At 63.5% G+C, this 18,189-nt stretch overlaps 1 protein-coding gene across 3 annotated transcripts in view; it reads left to right on the forward strand.

The window, feature by feature from the left end:
- The first annotated feature begins 318 nt into the window (after positions 1-318).
- Positions 319-18,189, forward strand: part of CARS1 (cysteinyl-tRNA synthetase 1) — a 44,527-nt gene continuing 26,656 nt past the window's right edge. For 2 of the 3 annotated variants that reach the window (XM_043581992.1, XM_043581993.1), the window contains exons 1-7: positions 340-444; positions 8,533-8,781; positions 12,742-12,833; positions 13,526-13,614; positions 14,077-14,173; positions 14,547-14,645; positions 15,477-15,626. In XM_043581992.1, the coding sequence (XP_043437927.1) occupies positions 420-444; positions 8,533-8,781; positions 12,742-12,833; positions 13,526-13,614; positions 14,077-14,173; positions 14,547-14,645; positions 15,477-15,626 (801 nt within the window). In that variant the 5' untranslated portion in view covers positions 340-419. Of the gene's footprint in view, positions 445-8,532; positions 8,782-12,741; positions 12,834-13,525; positions 13,615-14,076; positions 14,174-14,546; positions 14,646-15,476; positions 15,627-18,189 lie in introns of all 3 variants that reach the window. The other variant, XM_043581994.1, reaches the window with a different exon arrangement.

Genomic DNA, 18,189 nt, shown 5'->3' on the forward strand with positions numbered 1-18,189 from the left:
TGGGCAAGGGCCTGTCCCCACACCACTGGGTACAATGCCAACTTAAACAGGCATGCGTGAGATCTGTCTTTGATGCCTGTCTCCCGAGGCGGGACTGCAACAGTCCTCCCTGACACCCCAACCCCAACCCCACACACACACCTCCACCAAGCCCCGCGCCCAGGCTGGCCCCGGGCCTCGTCATGGGCCCGGACGCGGAACGGGTAGCTCCGGGGATGCCCAAGGACGACGTCCGCGGCGCTGTAACAACTACAACTCCCAGCATGCCCTGAGCCGGCGGCGTCCCGGGTCCGCGGCGGTTGCCTAGCGACCGGGCGTGTCCCGGAAAGCTGGGCGGAAGCTGGGCGGGACTTCCGGGGCGGTGGTTGCATCAGATTCTGGGAAGCCGGCGCCGCGGCTGCTGGTTTGTAATTCCTACGATGTCAGGTTCCTCTGGGGAGCAGGGTGAGTGCGCGCGGGGAGGCAAGCGGGGCGACCCCGGGCCTGAGGGGGCGACCCCGGGCCTGAGGGCGGCGGGTCTCCGGGGTGGGCAGGCTGGGGGCGACCGCGGGCCGGAGCGAGGCGGGTCCCCGGGGAGGGCAAGCGGGGGGCGACCGCGGGCCCGAGGGAGGCTGGTCCCCGGGGAGGGCAGGCGGGACGACCCCCGGCCTGGGCCTGCGCTGTCCGCACTTCGCTGGGACCCGACTTGGCTCCTGACGGCGCCGCGGCCACCCCCTCCTCAGCCTCAGTCTCCTCGGGTTGTGCCCGGGACGACCTCGCCCCCTCCAGCCCCAGCTGTGCTCCGGGGACAGGCAGAGCCCGAGGGTTGTTGCGATTTGCGCCCAGCCGGCCAGCAACCCGGGGGTGGGCGGAAGACGCCGGGGGTACGCGGCCGCACACATGAAAGGCTTGGGGTTTCAAGAAGCCTTTCATCTGCGGCTCCGCAAACAGTGGTCATTGGGATCTGCGTGGTCGGAGCGTTATTGCCGCACTTTATTGCCGCCGCGGAGGTTCAGGGAGCAGCCTTGGCTCTGCCCACCCGGGTCACCGATGCCACCAGCGGGTGGACAAGGGAGTCCACGGGCAGACCTCCGCAGAGCACTGGATCTTCTCCCACCGACCGGCTCGCAAGGCTGTAGCCGCTGGCAAGACCAGAGACTGTCACCAGGATTCCTAAGTCTGGAGCAGACTTCCCTCGGGAAGCACTCTGAGCGTAGAGTTCTTAGGCTCTTGGCTGGTGACGATTACATGCCAGTCTGCCTGCCGGACTGCCCCCAGTGTAGGCTGGTCAAGGCTTTCCTGGCCCCCTGTCCTCCTCTTTGCTCCTGAGGCCTCTGGGGCTCCAAGTGGGGAAACCCAGCGATGTGAGAGGCACCCATGTGCCGGGGCTGCTGTCCCACACCAGTGCCCACATACCAGGCCCGCTGGATGTCACCCAACAGGTGTGCCTGGATTCCAGCACTGCCCCCACCTGCCTTGCCGCCAGACAGCCCTCGGACAGGTGTCCACCCAGACTCCCGTAAAACAGCATCGTGCTTCCCAGCCCTGACCGCAGAGCCGGTCCGGCCGGGCTGGGGTCCCAGCCGTGCCCCTTTCTCGCAGCACAGAGGGGTGACGCGTACGGCCTCAGAGGATGCGGACCCTTAAAGGAGTCATTACTAGGGACGGATTTAGAACAGCGCCTGGCACGGGATAGGTGCTGTGTGTCTGGGTTGAGACTAGAGCTGCTGTCTTGCCTTCTGTCGTTTTGTCTTTTTTCTTTTTTTTAAGCTTATTTTTGAGAGGTGGGGGGGGGGGGGCAGAGAGAGGGAGAGAGAGTCCCCGAGCCCACGGGGCTGGATCTCATAAGCCACGCGGGACTCCATCTTACAAGCCATGGGGATCATGACCTGAGCTGAAATCAAGAGTCAGGTGCTTAACCGACTGAGCCCCTCAGGCACCCTTTACTCTTTTTTTTTAATGAAAGTTTTGGTTCATTTGTGAACATAGATGACATAGTGGTTTTTTTCCTTTAATTGCTTTAGAATTTGAGGTTTTTGGAGCCTTGATAGGAGTTCTGGACTGCTGATAGATTTTTGTAGTCTTGTGCCTTGGGACCACGTGTCCCAGCCAGGGGTTGGCCCCAGGGCACAGCCCACCTGTACTTCCTTTACTGCCGCCCCCGCCCCCCCCCCCCCCCCCCCCCCCCCCCCCCCCCCCCCCCCCCCCCCCGCACCTGTTCCCCAGGCTTCCCTCAAAGACAGCACCCTAAGACCACCCTCTGAGGAGACTGGAAGTAAAATGAAACTGGAAAGGGCTTTATATTAGGTGCCAGGGTTGTAGATGTGCTTGGTTTCCAGTTCCCGAAAGGTTTTTGTTCTGAAGGTTAGAGTCATCAGAAGTGACCATCTTCCCAGACTTGAAAGAGACCCTCATTTAGAATATTCTTCCCATTTCAGATTGTCTTCCCTAAGGTGGTTCAGAACATCTGTTTGGTCCCCTATGATGACATTGGGTTTACGGCCTCTCCCTTGTGTTTTGAAGGCGCCCGCCCCTCCCAGGTTCCGGTGACTCTTCTGCGGACCCCTGGGGGCACTCGGCTCCTCTCAGAGGCCTCGCCCTGCAGACTCGCAGCCTCTGGTGGCTCTGCGTGAGGTCCAACTTGCTGTTCCGTTTTTTATGCAGTGCAGTGCAAGGGGTCCTCGCGATAATCACGTAGGTAGCATTGTTCTCGGCCTGCGCGTCTTCCGGGCCCTGGTCTGCATGCGCCCGTCCCCGCCTTTGGTCCTCAGAGCGACTCTGGGGTAGATGCTGCACTTCTCTTCCTGGACCGACGAGAGTCCTGAAGCTCCGAGGAGTGAAGTGATTTGTCCGGGGTCACACAGCCAGAGGCAGAGCCAGGCCTCTGTGGTCTACCTCAGACCACAGTGGGGATCTTAACCACGATCCCGTGCTGCCTTTGATGATAATCTGTCCGATTCCATTCCGAATAACAGCGGGGGTCCTAATTCCAGAGCGTGTCGGGACAGATAAGATCAAGGCAACATGCTGCTGGGTTTCCCAAGGGAAAACGCAACGTGTGTATTCATAGATTGCAAGCATTAGCTCAGTTGTGAACTCACATTTCCCGGTATTTACTTTTTTAAAGTTGTAAGGGAGGTGCCCTTGGGGTAGAAACTAAGCCATTTCCGGTGTCCCGGCACCCGCTTACCTGGGCAGCAGACTGTGCTTGTAATCACCAGAAGGTCTGTGCAGTGCCACGTGAGAGCGTTATAGTTTCTGTTTCGGTGGAAAAGTGTCACTGAGAGGTTGAAAAAGGTTTGCTTAAATGGATCCGTCACCTGCCATTTACCCCGCGAACGCACGTGGAGCGCCTGCCTTGCTCGGCACCGCAGGGCCCCGGAGCCCTGAATGCGAGCAAGGGCGAGCCATCCGGCAGAGGGCTGGGTGACAGCAGTGAAGGGCGAGCCCCTTCTGCCGAGGCGGGTCAGCGCCAGGGTGGGCTGGAACCGAGGACGTCACAGCCTCTGCGGGACGTGGAACCGCCCCCCCCCCCCTCCGGTCACTTCCCAGAGCGTGTGCTGCCTGGTGGCCCAAGCACTGCCAGGTTGTTCAGAGCACGGGCTCCGTGACTCTCCAGGCTGCAGACCTCGGCGCGCCCTTCTCTGCCAGCCATCGGCCGGGCCAGACGGCGTGTGGGGACTCCAGGGGCGGCTCCACACGGAAGCAGTGGCAGCAGGCTGTGGGCTGGTAGGCCAGGAGAGCCTGGAGGTGGAGGACGGGAGGCCGGTGAGCCCCTGACACTCTGCTCCTGAGGACAATGGAGGCTGAGCCCAGAGGAAGGACGAGGAGTGAGTGTCCTGGCAGAGGGCACAGCTTTCGCGAAAGTTCCTGAGGCCAGTGGGCGGAGGAGGGCCGGGAGATAGGCCGCAGGGCCTTGGGCATGCCTTTGGAATTCAGGTCTTACCTTGAGGTTTGGGGAAGATCATCTGCCCCTCCCCCACGTGGAGGTGGGGCAGGAGGACAGTGGGGGCCGTGGCCGTACTGGCCTGAGAGGTAGGCAGGGCTGGGGGACAGGGCTGGCGCTGGGTGTGGGTGGTGTGGGGCTGAGAGCAGAGCACCCAGGCTTTAGGCCAGTAGGGGATGGTGGCCGTGCCCTGGGCTCTGGGACTGGGTGGTGGGGAGCACGGTGCACACGCCTCTCTGCTCCCCGACATTGGAATCACGTGGAGAAGGGATGCGTTTGGGAAGCCTTGTCCAGGCCCCTTTCTGAGGGCTGCTTGGGCAGCTGAGCATCCCGGGGGGAGACGGAGTGGAGGGGACCCAGGAGGAGGGGCGCTGCAGGCAGGCAACCCGGGAGCCAGCAGAGGGTTGCAGAGAGGGCGTGATTTGTAGGGCAGTTGGGGAGGGGTGTGTGGAGGAGGGGTGCTGACGCCTGAGCCCAGGCTCATCTTAGAAATGGAAACAGACCTGGTCTGGGAGCTTATGAGGAAGGCAGAGGGGTCCGCACTTCCGCAAGCTGTTGGGGGGGGGGCGGGGGGGTCTTCTATGCACACTGAGGTCTGCAGGCCCTGGGGCAGTGGGCTGCCGGCCCAGCCCACCCCCCAGGTTCTGATTCTGCGGGCAGGTACCCTTCCCACAGCTCTTGGGGAGGAGCTGGGCCACACCTGAGCGGAGGAGGAGGAAGGTTGGAGGCAGGTTTAAATCCGATAGCAGGAGCTGGGGAGAGGGGGAGAGGCAGGGAGAGGGAGAGGCGGAGAAGGGGCGAGGCCGTGTCGGGAGTGCAGCTCATTCCCTGTGGTGTTTGCTTTACTACCTGTGCCGAGGGATTACCTGGTTGTCTTGTTTGTGTGGTCTCAGGAAATGTCTTAAGAAGACTTCAGCCTTCTAAAATGGAAAAGGCGGATGAGAGATCAGTCTAAACCGCGTGGCCGCGTAGTGATGTTGTCATGAACAGTAGGGGTCCCTCCCGCGACGTGTTTCTGGGCGGAACCACAACCTGACCTGGTGGCGGGCGTCCCCTCCACACGGTCACCGCCTGAGGTCCGTCACCGCAGGTGTGCCTCCAGCCCGGGAGCCTTCTCGTCTGATCTCAGCATCGAGGCCGATAGCCAGACCACCAGACTGATGGCCGCTCTGGCCCTCGTCCGTGGCCGCTTCAGAGCTGACCTGTGTTTTGCTTGTTTCCTCAAGACAAACTCGGATGCAGCCGCCACAGTTACCGCGGTGCCTGTGCGCCCCTGCGGCCCGGAAGCCCCGCATCCCGCTGTGCTGCCCCGGTCCCCCAAGGTCCTTGCCCCGTGACGGCCACGCCGCTCCGGAGGGTAGACTTGAAGCGCGCGTGTAGCGTCTGGGGAAGCTCCTTCGGGAGCCATCGTAATAGCCACTCAGGGGCGACGGTGACGGCAGTGGCCGCAGACCGACCGGGGGCTGGCTGTGTGCCAGGCTGCGTTTCGAACAGAACATTTACAAGCGTGATTTCACTAACACTCAGCAGCTTTACGAGACGGGTGCCGTTCCGCCCCTGTCGAGCCTGGCCCGGCCCCCGCCCCGCCGCACGAGTTCGAGAGCTCCCGGACTCCCTGGCCCGGGCGCTTTACGGCCAGCCCAGCGGATAGGACACTTGACCCGTTTTTCTCATGTTAAGAACAGTTTGTGCTTATTGGAGGAAACGTGGAGAAACCCGCTGATCAGGGTTCCCTGCCTCGGTGTTTGGTGGGAACCTGGGCGATCTTTGGGGGGAGGGTGGCTGTGGCAGTGGGGCCGCTCCCCGAGAGCCCGCGGGCTGGGTCCTCAGAGCCAGCTGCCCAGGTGGAGGAGGGAGAGCAGGGGCGTCCTCAATGGCGGGGGGCACCCTCTGTGTCTCTTTGCTTTGGCGACTCCGGGAGCTGACGCGGAAGTGCTCGTGCTCCTTGTGGGTCTGGAGTGAGCGGAAGTCGCGCCCCCTGTAGGTGTGCACCTCTGGGAGCGAGCCAGCCCTTCGCCCTTCGGGGTTAAAAGCAGCCTTAGGCTCCGCCCATGGGAATGTGCTGGGGGCGGGGGGGGGGGGCTGCTTCCCAGGAGAGGCCTGCCAGGCCCTGAAACAGCGGCGCCCCCCCCCCCCCCCACTCCCGGCACGTCGCAGGGAGCACTGCAGTGTGAGCGTGTGTTCTGCCGCTGGCTCCCCATTCCCTCAGCACCTGTGTTGAGTATCTAGAATGTTCCAGGCTCCGTTCTAGATGCTGAGGGTATGTGCGGAGTGATTAAAGGGGGGTATGGGGCAGACGGAAAGAAGGGAGTGGCGGGTTACAAGTAAGCGTAAGGAGAGAAAGCAGAAACGAGGTCGGGGCTCCGGGCGGCGGGCAGTCATTTGGAGCGACATCCAGGGAGAGCCGACGGAAAGATGACAGCCAGACAGCAGGGCCCCGAGGAACGGCGGAGCCTGGCCACGTCTGGGGGAGCATTCCAGGCTCTTGTGGAGTGAGCCGGGCCTCATGGGGCTGGGCAGGGTGTGCGGGGTGGGGGCAGGAGCTGAAGTCAGAGGCCCGAGGGACCCGTGCGAGGTGGGGGTGGTTGGGAGGAGGGGGATGGGGGATGTGATGTGATCTTGCACTTCTCAGCAGGCCACGCTGGCCACTGTGTTGGGCGACGCCAGGCCGCCCGTGGGGGAGCCTGCGGCACGGAGGTTCGGGTATGGGGTGGGCTGGGCCCCCGCGTGGGAGCCACGGGGGGAGGGACTGCATTTCAGGTACATTTGCAGGCGGAGTCCCAGACTGCCCGGTGGCTCGGCTGTGGGCGTTCCTGAGTGTGACTGGTAAGGGGGCAGGACTCCAGTTGAGAGGGAAGGGTGGCCCCTTGTGGCCGCATGGAGTGGGTGGCCCTTCCGTCGGGTCGGCAGAGCCGAGCCCTCCTGGGGGTGTGCTGGAGAAGGAAGCAGGTGGGCTTTCGGGAAAGCCTGCGTTTTAAGCACAGCGTTCGTTTGAGAGCTCGAGGAGGACTTCTCGCCTCGCGGTCCTCCCCTTTCCTGTGGGTGGAGAACTCGGGGTTCAGGACATCCGTGAGAAGTGGGCCTTGTTAGGCGCCCCAGCAGCTGGGAGGCGGTGCGGGCCTCGCTCCTTCTGTGGGTCCGCCCCACCCCCTCCTCGCTGCCTGCTGATGGCTGGACCTACACGACGGTCCTCCCGTGGCGGAAGCAAGTGGGGCCAGGCATTGGGCCAGGCGGGTAAGCAGGGATGGGGGAGACGAGGGTCAGAGAGGTGGGAGCGTGGCCGTGTAGGGGAGCGTCACCTCCCTGCCTGCAGCTGTCCTTGCTGTGGGTCCCGCACAGTGACCCAGTGACCTCGTGGTGTCGGGCAGCTGGCCCGGAACGACAGCCATCCCAAGAGGGAGAGGGGTGGGCTCATACTTTCCCGCTCTGAGTGGGTCCCAGGCCGAGAGGGTGTCTGTAGAGCAAACGAGCCCTGGTCCTTTTTCCACGGTTCCCTCAGAAAATTAAGGTAAAACATCTGGGGTGATCAGGGCTTAGACGCAGCTCAGACCTATGGGCGGGGGTACCAGGCTCCTTCCTGTGGCCAGAGGGCCTGTAGCTTAGTGCCACCAGCCTGCCCCTGCCTCCCTGTTTTGGGGCGGGGCTGGGTCTGCACCCCTCCTGCTCAGGCCTGGGGCCGCTCCTGACCCTGAGCCCCCCACGCCAGGGATAGACACAGCTGGACGTTAGTTAGGGTGGTAAGGACAGGTTTTGCCCCGTGACTGATACCAGGAGAAGTGACAGGTGACAGAGCCCTGGGGAGGAAGAAGGGGGCGGGAGGGTGAGCAGAACTCAGTATTGTGGAGGAGGCGAAGAATCCCCAAGGGTCGTGAGTGTCACAGGCCGCTATGGCCAGCTGCGTCTGCTGGCTGGTGGTGACTGAAGTCTGGGATCTGTCCTCCCACAGAGACGGGAGGCGGGGCCCGTCCTTCCTGACGATGCCGTTTGAGAGGAGTGGCCTTCAGGTGGTTGCGAGTCACTTCTGGGTTGTAGGAGACAAACACCCGAATGCTGCCTCTTTCAGGAGTCGCTCCAAGGGAGGGCAGACAGAGCCCGCCGTCAGGTCTGGCATTTCGGGGGGCTGTGGTCCTCCCAGAAACGAGGCCTCCAGCTGCCGGAGACCGTGCCGGTGCAGGGGCGCAGCCCAGGCTTTCTGCGTCCTGGCCCGCCCGGTGCCCACCAAGACCGGGTGTGCTCGGCCCCCCGCCGCGCCCAGATAGCAGGTGCGCTGCGGAGAAGGGGCTGTGTGTGCGTTCAGTCGTCTTTTCTTTAGTTGAGGTAAAATTCACCATTGAAATCGCATCGAAAGAGCACTATTCCGTGGCCCTTAGTGCATTTATAGTGCCATGCAAGCAGCACCCTTATCATTTCCGGAACATTCCCATCCCCGCAAGTGGGAACCCCACCAGTCACCCCCAGGTGCCCCTCGCCAGCCCCGGGAAACCGCTGTCTGCTTCTGCCGTTCCATGGCCGGGAAAGGGTTGACGGGCAGGAGCCTCGTGTCTTTGTGGACTCGCGCCCGAGGCCCCCGTCCCCCTGACTGATTCCCTGTGCCTCTGTCTTTGCAGCTCCCGCCTACAGGTCCATCCTGAGCATTAGTGACGAGGCAGCCAGGGTGCAGGCCCTGAACGAGCACCTCAGCACGCGTAGCTATGTCCAGGGGTACTCACTGTCCCAGGCAGACGTGGACGTGTTCAGGCAGCTCTCGGCCCCTCCCGCCGACACGCGCCTCTTCCACGTGGCTCGGTGGTTCAGGCACATGGAAGCGATCCTGGGTGGCGCCTGCGGCAGAGGCGAGCCCTGTGGGCGCCAAGCAAGTGAGTAGCAGAGTCCCCAGCCGTGAGAACGCCTTCCGTCGGGGGCCGCCCGCGAGGTCGGGGGCCCCAGAGATGTGCGGCGCAGGTTGGCCGCAGGGCTGGCTCCCGGCACCTCACGCAAGCACGCGGCCTGGCGGGCGCCCCGGCGCCCCGAGTGGGGGTTAGGACGCGCTGCGCTGAGGAGGCGGCCCTGGCCAACCGGGACCCCCGCGGTCGCCGTGGCGGCCCGTGGTCACGGCGCGGAGCCGCCACGAGAGCGAGCTCCCTGGGCCGGAGGTGGGGGGGGGGGTGCTCGGGCTGCAGCCTGGCCTGTAAAGCCAGCTCCCTGCTCGGCTCACGTTTGACGTGCTGCTGCTGCTTTATTCTTTGCGTGCCTTGCGGGCTGTGTGTGTCCAGCGGATTCGGAACGGGCGAATCCTGAAACGACACCAGTTGGCATGGGGCCATTTGAAAAGCAGAAAAAAGTCGTATCTCAGCCTTGAGCTAAAGTCCACCACCTGGCTTTAGCTCCAGTCTGTGAGCGCTGGTGCATCTGTGACCGTGTGATGCTGGTTGTTTAGGGATACTTCTGGAAAGTCTTAGGGGCTCGGGCCCTGCGTGGTTTCTCGTCTGCGATGAACCCCAGGGTGCTCTGCCCCATAATCGCCCGATGCCCTCGAGCCGCTTGGCCACCACCCCCCGTGGCTTGGGGCACTCCTGCTGCTTTGTGGGAGGGATGGGCCGCATGCTGTCCCTGGTGGCCCTGCCAGGCCGGACAGCCTCCCGGGGGCTTTTCCAGGTCTTCAGGTGAAGCATTTGGAGCGTCGCCCTGTCCTGGTCTGCGCTGGGTCCCCTGCGGCAGGGGGCGGCGGTGGGGGCGTCGTCCGTCCTTGAGAATGGCGTGATGTGGGGTCCTCGACGATCCTGCAGCAAACCCCCCGTCCCCAGCACAGGGTGGGTGCTTTGTGTGTACGTGGTCTCCTCCCTGTGCGTCTGGCACGGTGCCCCGGGTGAGGTCAGTGGCGTCTGCTGTGTCCCCTCCGATTCTCAGGTGTCGGGTTGTCCCCTGGGTCCCAGCTCCCAAGACACAGCGTGCCAGAGTGGCGGTCAGGCAGGGTCTGAGGCCCCCAGCCTTGGCAGTGGCCTGGCTCGCGCTCCATCGAGGACCTTGTTGAAAGAAAGGTGCGGACGCGTGTCACCACGGACATCGTGATGTAAAGATGGGCGCCTGCCCCTGCAAACAGCTTTCAATCCGGACAGAGGAAGGCGGCTCGAGACAGAGTGTCACCCTGAGCATTGACGAGGCTGCTCTAGGCCGGCTCAGGGGTGGTGGGGACAGGCACCCTGGATGGCACCCATAGCGTTTCCTGCCTCTGCCCCTTCCGAGTTCCGTCGTGTGAGCATGGCTGGTCCTAGAACCCTTGGAGGCCGTGTCCTCTCCCACGTCCCTGGGGGGGGAGGGGGGGGATGTAGCTGAGCACTGCGGCCCCCCCTCGCTGCCACCAGAATTGAGCACTGCTCCATCCCTGAGGGCTCTGGAACCCCGTCCTGGGCGTGTGGTTCCTCTCCAGTCCCTCGATCCCCGGCCCCCGTCCACATTCCCTCCAAGTCCGTTCTGCCAGCGACCGTGACCTGGCTTGTCACTCCTCCTGCCACTAGCCCCGTTCTGTCCCAGTGACTCTCAAGGGCCGTCCGTGTCCCGCCCCGGGGCTGTGGGCCTCAACCCCCCCAGTACCCTCGCTGGCACGGAGGCTGGGGCACGGGCGGCCCAACCTCCGTTCCTTCTACCTCCTTCCTCCTGGCCCCGTCAGCCTCCTCTCCCGGGCTCCGGCACAGGGGGACCGCTCCGCTCGGGGCCTCACCTGCTGTGTCCCCGAGTCTGGAGGGCTCCGCACCCAGCGTGGGACCTTGCCCCTCCTCCCAGGTCCCCCGGGCAGGACCCTCAGGGCGGGCTGGGCGCTGAGGAAGGCCCCATGGCTCCGGGAGCATCACGGTGCAGCTCGGCACCCATGCGCCCGCCCCTGTGCCCCGGGGAAGCCGGCCCTGCTGGGGCGCTCTGGAGACCTCCCTCGAGCCTTCTTCAGTGCGTCTCGTAGCGGAGTGTGGTTCTGTTGGGTCCGAGCTTGTCCGCACAGCAGCCCCGCGCCCAGGACGGGGCCTGGAGGGGACTGGGTGTGTGTTGGATGAACGAATGCGTGTTCGTTCGGACGGAAGCCACATGAGAAGTTAATGCCCAGGGAGGCCCCTGCTGTGGCCGAGAGCTGTGTGAAGCACAGGGAGACACGGCTTGGCGTGGTCAGGTTGTGGAGCTCCGTGGAGGTGGGCCGCTGGTGCTAAGTGGGCCGGGCTGATGCAGGGGGAATGCTGGTGGAGAATTCTCCATATTAAATCAAGGGCCCTTGTGTGACGTCTTCCAATTTTCCCCTTACGCAAGTTCCCATTTGTAAGATGCCGGATTCCCTTGACCCCGCCACCCCGTGTGACAGAAGTGGCCCTTCAGGCCGTGGCCAGTCTCCGTGGACTCCACCTTCGGCTGTGTCCTCAGATGGTTCGTGGTCTCGGAAGTGCCTCCGGTGCTGCGAACCCCGAGGCCTCCTGCTTAGCAGTGCGAGCACTGCTGGGTCCCTGGGTCACATCGGTGTGTGTGACAGCTCTGGCCGGTGTCCCCAGTCACCCCGGGTGGCAGTGTTGACTCTGTTTCAGGAGCTAGGGGGTCCGAGCGAGGGAGGAGATTAATGGCATCAGACGCAGCAGGTTGAGTGTCCTTGAGTCACGGACTGAGAGTTTCCTTCAAGGGTGTTTGCTGCATTTAAAATGAACCTGTGAGACACGTACCTGACCTTAGCATAAGCCTCGCTGTTTCATGCGTGGCCACCTCAGTTTGCTGGCAGTTACCCAGAACAAGGAACTCCTGTGGGGCCCTGTCTCCTTCCTCCCGGCTGCCTGCTTCCCTCCACCCCCTGCACGCGTGCACACACGCAGGCAGCCGCCTTCTTCCTCCTCTCTCCTCTGCCTGTCGGTTAAGTCAGCCTCCGTGTAGCCGACGCGACACGTTGGGCAAATGGCCGTGCCCAGGACTGACTTCTCCATGGGGCCCATCCTGTGCCACGTGGGCAAGGCACCAGGCTGGCCCTGTGGGCGAGGGCCGGGGCGCACAGCTGGCTCGTAGTGCAGGGTGCCAGGTGCCCGCGACGCAGCCGCACCCCTTCGGGCTCTCAGGGCGCAGGCTGCATAAGTGCTGCCTCTTGTCCGGCCGGAAGCCCGGGCCTGGGACACGTGGAGCAGTGGGGGCAGCCCCCGAGACCGTGCTGAGGAGGGGACGGGTCGTGGAGGGCAGTGAGGGGACAGAGCCGCCCCGTGCTGCTTCCAGAGCCGGTCAGGCACCAGCGTGGAGCTCCCAGCCGCACGAGTTTGCTCCAGGGTCGGGTCAGGGGACACCTTGCCTGTGGTGGGGAGTGGGCCCCAGAATTGAGGGGGAGCCGGCCACTCGTTTGCCCCCGTCTGACAGAGACGGGGCTGGGGCTGGAGGCCGTCCTCTCTGAGTTTCTGCCCCGGCCGGTCCTGTGCTGCCCCAGGAAGTGGCCCATGTCCCTCAAACCCGGGGGGAGGGCAGGGCACCCCCAGTTACATGCTGCATGAGAGCCCAGCAGCGCGGGGCCCGAGCCCCCTCCTGACCCGCGAGCGGTGGCCGCCGCTGCCGCGCACGTACGTGAACGGGGGGCACGGGTGTGAGGCCCGGCGGGAGCTGGCGGGTGTGAGCACGCCTCGGGGGCCTCCCCAGGCTGTGTTTCCGCTCCTAGCGCAGAATGTGAGCCACGTGGAGAAGGGGCCACGTTGGACTCGGGCGATGCCGGCGGATCCGCTCGTTTGGCCCCCCTGGCGGTTCATGGAGAGCAACACGGTGTTTGCGTTGGAACAGCCAGGTGGTGGCTGCGGTGTGACGTGCGCTTCCGTGACTCTGCACGCTTTCTGCCTTCGCAGGTAAAGGTCGGCGGGGGCAGCCTCAGTGGTCTCCTCCGGCCGGGTCTCCGCCGTGCAAGCTCCGCCTTTACAACAGCCTCACCCGGAACAAGGTCAGGAGGGGCCCCGCGGGAGGGGTGCGGGGAGGGCCGGCCCCGGGAGCCCACGTGCCCTCGTGGAGCCCACGTGCCCTCGTGGAGCCCATGTGCCCTCGCGGAGCCCACGACCGGTGCTGCCGCGTCGGGCTCTGCAGTCAGCGCATACGGGCTCTGACACCGGGCAACTCCTCGCCCCGCGTTCTCCGTGCGGCCCGAGGACAGCTGTCCTCGAGGGGAGGGCCGCCTGCTGGCCCTGCGGCACCCTGAACACTCCCCCGGCCGCCCAGGGGCGTAGACGCCCGCGGTCACTCGGAGCCACGCCGAGTGCTGGCCTGCCTTCAGAGGGGACACGTGGCGGCGGCAGGCGCCCCAGCGCCAGCTAAGCCCACGGGCAGAACGGCGGGCCCGCTGGGCGTTGCCGGGCGCCGACCGGGTTTCGAGTGGGGTTTGCTTGGTTGCGGCCACGGCGGGTTAGAATTTTGTCCGTGAGTGCGCTGGCACGCGGGGACACGGGGTCTCGGGGGTTCCAGCCGGAGTAACGGAGCTCTCCCGTCCCTGACGTCTATGGCCTTTGTCAGTGAGACAGACTTGTCCTTGCTGAATTTGGCGTAAACAAACCCCAGCGTCCTCTCTGACGCTGGCCGGGGTGACCCCGCACGGTGCCTCTTACACATTGACGACGGTCGTCCCTTCGTGTTTTACCAAAGGACGTGTTTATACCTCAAAACGGGAAGAAGGTGACGTGGTACTGCTGCGGGCCTACCGTCTACGACGCGTCTCACATGGGGCACGCCAGGTGAGACCCGCTGTGGGCGTCCGGCACGGGCAGGGGGGCGGCCGGGCGGGACCCGGTGCAGGCGTCTGGAGGTGTGGGCCCTGCGGGAGCATCTCTGCCCTTCAGAGATCTCTGCTCTGCTACAGGGACCCGAGATTCGAGAGGAAAATCAACCCCGAGCCTTTCTTATTTCTAAGATAAAATTTTCATTCTGTAAGTAACCCACATCCGTGATAGGAAAGTTGGGGGATGCGGACAGGTGACAGGAATCCTGCCCGGCAGCCGTGTGGCCGGCGTCCTGGCTGCGTGTAGACATCTGGTCCCGCGGCTCTGGCGGCAGGCTGGGGCCCCCACGGCGGTCACGGGCCCTGAGCGGGGTGGTGGTGCCATGGGAGCCTTCCCCCGTGGCTGCTCTCATGGCCGTGGCCCTGGGGGGCGGGGGTGCGTGGCGGGCCACGGGAAAGGTCTGTCCGCATGCTCTAGGTCCTACATTTCCTTCGACATCCTGAGGAGAGTGCTGCGGGATTACTTCGGGTTCGACGTGTTCTACTGCATGAACATCACGGACATCGATGACAAGGTGGGGCTCCCACCAGGCCGTTTTTGGAACGGCGGGGGTGGGAAGGAGGAAGTGACGTCAGTGAGTAGAACATGGTGGGCCTCGGCCCCGTACACATCCAGTTAGCGTCACGGTTTGTACGAATGACGTCCGTCTGCTGCGAGAACCTGAACGACAGCCCGAGGTACTTCGTGGCAACGAGACTTCGGGTGGCACGCGATTTTGCGTGCAGCGATGGGGCGGCGGGGGGAGGGCAGCCAATTTCCTGAAGATCAGAAAGGTCACGGGAGGAGGGCCGTGTTCCCCGGCCGCCTGGCGGGGCTCAGAGTCTGCCGGCTTGCAGGGACAAGGGCGCGCTTTGGACGTGACCCCGGCTTCCCTTTCATCTCTCCAGATCATCAAGAGGGCCCGGCAGAACTACTTGTTTGAGCAGTACCGGGGGAAGCAGCCGCGGGCGGCCCAGCTCCTGGAGGATGTTCATGCCGCCCTGAAGGTGGGCCCCCGTCTGTCTGTTCCTTGACTCCTGACCGTCCCTGGCGTGGGGCCTTAGTTGTCCGCAATTAAAGCTAGCGCCATCCGGGCACCGGAGCTCTGGGTCATGTGGTCCCCCGGCCTGTGGGAAAAGTCGCCAGGAAAGACACACTTGGGCGGGGTGTGGAGTAGGGGGCTGTGCCTGCCGCTCACGGGAGAATGTCAGAGTTTGTCACGGTGGCAGTAAAGTATGCTTGCCCGTACAATGTCCCTAACACTCCTGTGTCTTCTGTGCTGAGATCACAGCCGCATCTGATGATTCTGAGTGTGCGACGCGGAAGCCGTCCCAGCCCCTTACGTTGGGGGCACTAGAAATTTTCAGAATTATTGGCAGAAATTCTTTCCAATTTAATATTTTGAGTAACAGTATCACAAAGTATGGTGCTAACAGGGTAAGGCTAGAATAAGTCGTTTTATTCTCTTTAAGAGTGGTTAGTATTTTAGTGACCGCAGCAGTGATCAGCGCTTACGTGCATCATCTCTAGAAGAGAAAGTGGGAATGAAATCAGAGCTTAGCGGTCTTAGGCTGACACGGGACGGGCCCGCCAGGACTTCGCACCTTCACTAGGTGACACCTGAGTGACTCCGAGCACAGGCGTTTTAACATCAGAGAAACAGGCCGGGGGGTGGGGCGCGAGGAGCGGGGTGCCGGGCCGGGCCTGTCCACTGCTGGACTTGCACCTCCTTCGGGGAAGCTAGGACCACGCCCTGGGGACACTTGCAGGGCAGGGGCAGGGACCCTCCTCTCCGGCGAGGCAGCCTCTGACGTCCCTGCCCTCTCCTGTGCTTGCAGCCGTTTTCAGTCAAGTTAAATGAGACCACAGACCCGGACAGAAAGCAGATGCTGGAGCGCACTCAGCGCGCGGTGGAGCTGGCCGCAGAGCCCCTGGAGAGAGCCGTGCGGGGCGGCCTCCCGGCAGAGGAGGCCGCCCGCTGCGCAGAGGTGAGGTCTCCAGCGCGACCCGCACACCCTGCCCCGAGGCGGCTCGCTGCTCCCGCGGTCCAGCCTGTGCCTCTGCGCGCGGCACCTGGGCCCGGCCACCCTGGGGCCGAGCAGGCCTCCCCTCGCCCCACGCCAGCGTCCTCAAGGGCGGGGGGGGGGGGGGGGGGGGTGGCGCATCGGAGCATGTGTGGAGATCGTTCCAGCGGCTTCTGGTGGCCTCCCCCGTGTTTCTCGGCGGCACCTGCGGAGAGCAGAGTGAGAGGCTGGAGTTGAACTGGGCCGTGGGGCCCTGCGTGGGTTCCCTGCCGGCCCCGGGGCCTCCCGGGCAGGCTCCTCCGCCCCCTGGACGGGGTGAGGGCACTGCACTGGGGCCCGGGAGGCTGTCACTGTCGGCGCCTCCAGCCTGGCCCTTCTCCTGCTCCCTGGCGCCCCCTGCTGGCTGCCCTCTCCAGCGCTCAGTGGGACGGCCGACCAGGCCATCCCTCCCTGGAGTGGGGCGGTGGGGGGGGAGGGGCCCAGCTCAGGCTTTACTTTCGCTTTCACATTCTCCCATGGTTCAGGTGGCCGGCGTGGCCTCCTGCCGAGCTTAATGAGACAGAGCCTGATGTGCACAGACCCGTGGACCAGCGTTTTTTGCCGGGCGTCCTTCCGCCTGGGCCCCGTGTCGTAGCTGGCCTTCCTTCGGTGGGCCTCCTGCGACCGCTGTTTCTCCCTCTCCTGGGATGGCAGTCACGTTTCCTGGTTATGGCAGTATGACTGGGAATTTTTTTCTTGATTATTCCACCGATACCCTTTCCTTAGAGGAATATGATAACACAGACGAGACGTAAGATGTACCACCTTAACCAGTTACAGGTGCACAGCTCAGGGGCGCTAAGCACGTTCACGCTGTTGTGCAGCTGTCCCCACCCTCTGCGTCCAGAACTTTCCGTCTTCCCAAACAGAAACTCTGTCCCTGTGAAACACGGGCCCCCTTTTGTCCGTGATGAGTAACGCAGCTGTGAAGAGCGCTGTGCAGATATCCCGCCTAGTTCCTTCGTGTGGACACTTCCGGAGCGGAAGTCTGGGCTGTTTGGCAGCTAGATTTCAGGATTCCAAGAATCCGCCACACCGGTTTCCACAGCAGCATCCAGACCACGGTTTCTGACCGTTCCCACCAACACTTGTGATTTCCGTCCTCCTGACGGTAGCCTTCCTGATGAGTGGGGGCCGTGGCCCGCGGGGCACTGGGTCTGCACTTCTCTGAGCACCGGTGAGGCTGACCAGCTGACCATGAGCTGGGAGTCCTTTTCTGTCTGTGGACGCACATTTGCAAGAGTTTCTTTAGGCTGTACGTCTGGGGTGGAGGTGCCGGTCTGTCGGCCGTGTGTCTGCCTAACTGTCGGGTCCCCAACACCGGCCACGCGTCCGGTGATTCTCCGGAAGGACGCGCGGGACTCGGCGTAGACTTGTCCTCACATCGAAGGGGTCTCACGGGTCTCACGGGGTTGTGGCTGGAGGCGAGGCTCGGGACGAGTCTGGAGGAATCCACGCACGGGCCTCCCCGGTTCCCGTAGACGCGCGGCTCGCCCTCCCGCAACAGAAAACGCGTGGCCGCCCGCGGGAGATGTTCGTGTGCAGAGAGCCCATCGGACCCTCCATGCCCGAGGCTTCACGGGTGCTGTCCCATCCACCCAGCACCCAGCATGGCTTCCCCCGACCATGGCTCCCACCCAGCAAGTCTCCGACTCCAGAAACGAGCAGGTTTATGTTTTGCGTCAGCCACACTGTTCGCTCGATGACACAGAGTGGTCCCGGTGTCCCCGCCTCTCCGTGCAGGGACGTTTTCCTGCAGACTCAGCCGGGGCCGCCCTGCCCACGGGCCTCTCCAGGGGGGCTGGCAGCTGGGGCCTGCCATGCAGTAAGCTTCCCTAAGTGTCTGTGTCCTCCCGTGTCTGTGACACGTGTCAGCTATTGTTCAGCACTTGGGGTTGCCGGGTTCCTTTCGTGGGTGGGATAGGAGCCGGCACGTGACGGGCTCGTTACTGTAGTTTGGATCCGCATGTGTCTGACCTCTTGCGAGATGGCCTTTCCGTGTGCTCTCTTGACGGCCGTGATTCTGGGCACAGGTCTTCTGCCCCATTGTCCACCTGGATTTCTGTCTTCTTACGGGTTTAAAAGCGTCCTTACTCCTGGACACTAACCCCTTGTCATCTAAATACGTTGCAAACGCTTTCTCACAATCGCTGGCATTTCTTTTCACTTTCTTTCAGTAACAGAGGGTCTTAATTCTGACGCAGTCAAACGTACCAGCTTTTTAAATGCTCCTTTGTGTTCTGTGTCAGGTCTGAGCGTGTGGTTGCCCAGGTTCTCCTCTGTTGGCCACGCCACCCACCCCGTGTGAGCATCTCGCCAGCTGTCCCTGGCGTCAGGGAGGGAGGAGGTCTAGGCTCGTTTGTGCTGTCTCTTTCTTCCCGTGTGTTTTCGCTTGTCCAGGCCCATGGGGGGCCCGGGTGGGATCTTAACCTTCATACGGAGGCGTCGTTTCGGACGGGTCGGTCCCCTCCGTTCTGTCTTCCTGTTT

Source organism: Prionailurus bengalensis, chromosome D1 (assembly GCF_016509475.1).
Source record: "Prionailurus bengalensis isolate Pbe53 chromosome D1, Fcat_Pben_1.1_paternal_pri, whole genome shotgun sequence".
In the NCBI taxonomy this organism is placed as follows: domain Eukaryota; kingdom Metazoa; phylum Chordata; class Mammalia; order Carnivora; family Felidae; genus Prionailurus; species Prionailurus bengalensis.